This window comes from Lepidothrix coronata, unplaced genomic scaffold, assembly GCF_001604755.1.
Source record: "Lepidothrix coronata isolate B3197 unplaced genomic scaffold, Lepidothrix_coronata-1.0 Scaffold528, whole genome shotgun sequence".
Taxonomy (NCBI): domain Eukaryota; kingdom Metazoa; phylum Chordata; class Aves; order Passeriformes; family Pipridae; genus Lepidothrix; species Lepidothrix coronata.
In genome coordinates this window covers 1-2,971 of record NW_016690708.1, presented here as the reverse complement: position 1 = coordinate 2,971, position 2,971 = coordinate 1, and the positions used below count along the sequence as shown (strand labels likewise).

The following is a 2,971-nucleotide window of genomic DNA, read 5'->3' as shown; positions in this document are numbered from 1 at the left end:
GGGATGGGGGAGTTGGGGCTTTCAGCCTGGGTCCCACCCACAGCACTCTGCCATCCCATGTCCCCTCCGTGTCCCCGGATCCTCCCAGCTGGTCCCTCACCCCCAGTCCCAGTGTGTGCACCCCCCCCCAGACCCCCCACCCCCAGCCCACCTTGCGCTTGACGTCGGAGGCGATGCTGAAGAGCAGGGACCAGTAGAAGGAGAGCTCGATCATGTAGTACCAGTACTGGGAGGGCAGCATGCTCTGGAGGGCAAGGGGCAGCTTGGGGGGATGCTCTGGGGCCCCCAGAGGGGTTTGATCCCCTTCCATGGGCACAGAGTCCTGGGGACCCTCTGCCCCCCTCAGCAAACCTGCCCCACCCAAACCCCCACAGGTGCCGGGGACACTGAGTGACCCCAGAGGGACCCCCCTGCACCCCCAGATCCCAAATCTGACCCTGATCCCGGGGGTGGGATCAGGAGCTCACCTGGATGGGGTATCCCTTCCACACCTCCCGGAGGTCGTAGAACCAGGGTTTCTGTGGGATGGGGAGGGGGAGACACACAGGGGTGTTAGAGGGGAGGGGGCCCAGGGGGGCGAGGCACTGCTGGGGTGGGGGGCAATACTTACATCCACTATGACAGCCATGCCAGCAATGAAAGCAATAAGGTAAAAGGTGAATCTCCAACTGGAAAAAGGAAGCAGACGGTCCTCAGACGGGCACGGGGGGCAGGGAGGGAGGAGGACGGACCCACCGGCCCCACACCCCACCCGGCCCACCCTCCCGCCGTGGCTCCCGGCCAAAAGGGTGCCCCCCCAGCCCCCTCCCCGCCGTGGGGGGGACGGTGACACCGGGCAGGGGTCTCACCTGGCCTCCCGGAACTTCTTGAGCAGGCTGGGCCGGTCCTGGTTGCGGCGGCGGCGGAACCAGCGCTCGACCTGCCGCACGGAGCAGCCGCTCCTCTTGGACAGCAGCTCCACGTCGGCCTGGGGACAGCGGGGACGTCACCGCGGGGCCCCGGCCCTGCTGCTCACCTCCCCCTCCCCACCCCCGGCCGCCCCCCACCCCTCACCTGCTTGGGGTGTTTGGAGGTGGAGGCGTAGAACTTCTCCAGCACAGCGTTGGGGGTGGCTTTTAACCTGATCTTCTCCTTGACGTTCAGGAGCCCGGCCAGGGGGGTGGCCACGTACCTGGGGAGGGAGCAGGGGGACATTTGTCCCCACCTCTGTCACCTCTGGGGTTTGGCCCCCCCAAAGCCACCCCAGGGTGACTCACAACCCCTCAGTGCCTCAGTTTCCCCGTCCCGCCGTGCCCTCTCCGAGGTGGGTTTTGCCACAGGGGACCCTCCACCCCAGGTCCCTGTGTCACCCCAGGGTGGGGGACGGGGCCGTCCCCGCCCCGCTGAAGGGCCCCCCCCTTCTCCCTTCTCCTGCCATCCCAACAAAGCCGGGTCTGTTCCCATTGTTTGCCCAACAAATCGCTCCTTAAACGCCGCCTGGGCCCCGATAAGGGCGGCGGGGGCTGCACAAAGCCGGGTCTGTGTGGGGGGCACGTGGTTTGGGGAGGGGGTCGATGGGACCCCCGGGGTGCCACGGGCACCCCCCAGCCAGGCTGAGGGCCAGGTGACACAGCTCAGGGGGCTCAGGGGGCTCAGGGCAGGGACTCACGTCTCAAAGAGGTGCCGGACGATGAGGAAGAGGAAGGCCAGGGGGAGGGTGATGTACAGGTCGGAGGCTTTGGCGTAGACTCGCCCATCCCGGTCCTCCAGGTCGGCCCAGGTGAGGTTTGCCGGGAGCCAGAGCCGTTCCCACCAGAAATAGCTGTACAAGGTCTGAAACATGCTGGGGGACAGGGAGAGAAAGGGGGAGGTGAGGAGGGCACCGGCACCCCCGCGGGGCCCCGATCCCACCCCGGGGGGATCCCACCAACACCCCCGGCCCCCCGATTTCCACCTCAGCTCCCAGGGAGCCCCCGGCCGAGCCCCCCGGGCCGCTGAAATCCCCCCGGAGCTGCCGAGCTCCGGACTTTGCTCCTGCAGTCAGAGGTCAGTGGGTGAACATTAACTCAGGCCCTGCTCCCGATCCCGATGACCAGCCCGGATTCCTGGGACAGTCCGAGAGAGCTCCGGGCCCCAGGCCCCGGACCCCCCGCCCCGGGACGGGCACAGCCCCGGGGGGCGCAGGGAGAAGCCCCTCCGCGCCCTTCCCCTCCCGAGCGCCGCGTCCGCATCCCGGGGCCGATCCCAACGCAATTCCCGGTGGGACAGCGAGGCCAGGCGCGGGCCCAGCGCGGGATTAGGGATTTGCCGGTGGCACAATGAGCACCTTTGTGTCTGGGGAAGGCTCGGACGGGCCCCGGGAGGGGCGCTGGGGGAGCTCCCCCGGGCCGGGGGGGGGGGGGGTTGGCGCATCCCGGCCCTTTTTGGGGCGCTCCGAGGGGTCGGGACGGGGTCAACCCCGAACGCCCCAAGGCGGAGCGGGGATTTGGGAGCGGGACGGGGCGGTTCGGCTCCCCCGTGGGGAGGAAGAGGAACCCCCGCGGGCGGTTTCGCAAGGCGGGGCGGGCCGGGAGGTGCCGCAATTCCCGATCCCCGCAATTCCCGGCGCTCCCGGGCAGGTAACGGGAGCGGCGGGGGCGGGCGGGGAGAGGCCCCGGGCGGCGGCGGGGGGGGGGGTTCACCCGCGGGAGGGGGGCACGGCCAGGCCGGACCCTGCCCCCCGGGGGGGATTTCAGGAGCTGGAAAGGGGGAGCAGCCCGGAATTCCCAGGCCTGGGAGATCAACCCGGGGCCGGGAGCAGCGCCGGGAAAGGGACGCGGGTGGGACCCGGCACCGAGCGCTGCGTGTCCCCCCCCCGGGCCGGGGGGGTGCGAGGCCGCTCCAGCGGCCCCGGGGGGGGCCCCGCCGAGGGCCCGGCCCCGCCCGAGCGGCCCCGCCGGGCCCCGATCGCGGCCCCGCCGCCCCGGGGGGGGCCCCGCGGGGGGGTTCGGTG

At 70.9% G+C, this 2,971-nt stretch overlaps 1 protein-coding gene across 1 annotated transcript in view; it reads right to left on the bottom strand.

Annotated features, from left to right (window-relative positions):
* Window positions 1-2,069, bottom strand: part of CERS2 (ceramide synthase 2) — a 5,168-nt gene extending 3,099 nt beyond the window's left edge. The window contains exons 1-7 of the mRNA XM_017839879.1: window positions 1,934-2,069; window positions 1,649-1,822; window positions 1,054-1,171; window positions 849-967; window positions 611-668; window positions 468-518; window positions 152-244 (exon numbers count right to left, since the gene is read on the bottom strand). Coding sequence (XP_017695368.1) covers window positions 152-244; window positions 468-518; window positions 611-668; window positions 849-967; window positions 1,054-1,171; window positions 1,649-1,821 — 612 coding nt within the window. The 5' untranslated portion in view covers window position 1,822; window positions 1,934-2,069. The remainder of the gene's footprint in view (window positions 1-151; window positions 245-467; window positions 519-610; window positions 669-848; window positions 968-1,053; window positions 1,172-1,648; window positions 1,823-1,933) is intronic.
* Window positions 2,070-2,971: the final 902 nt, after the last annotated feature.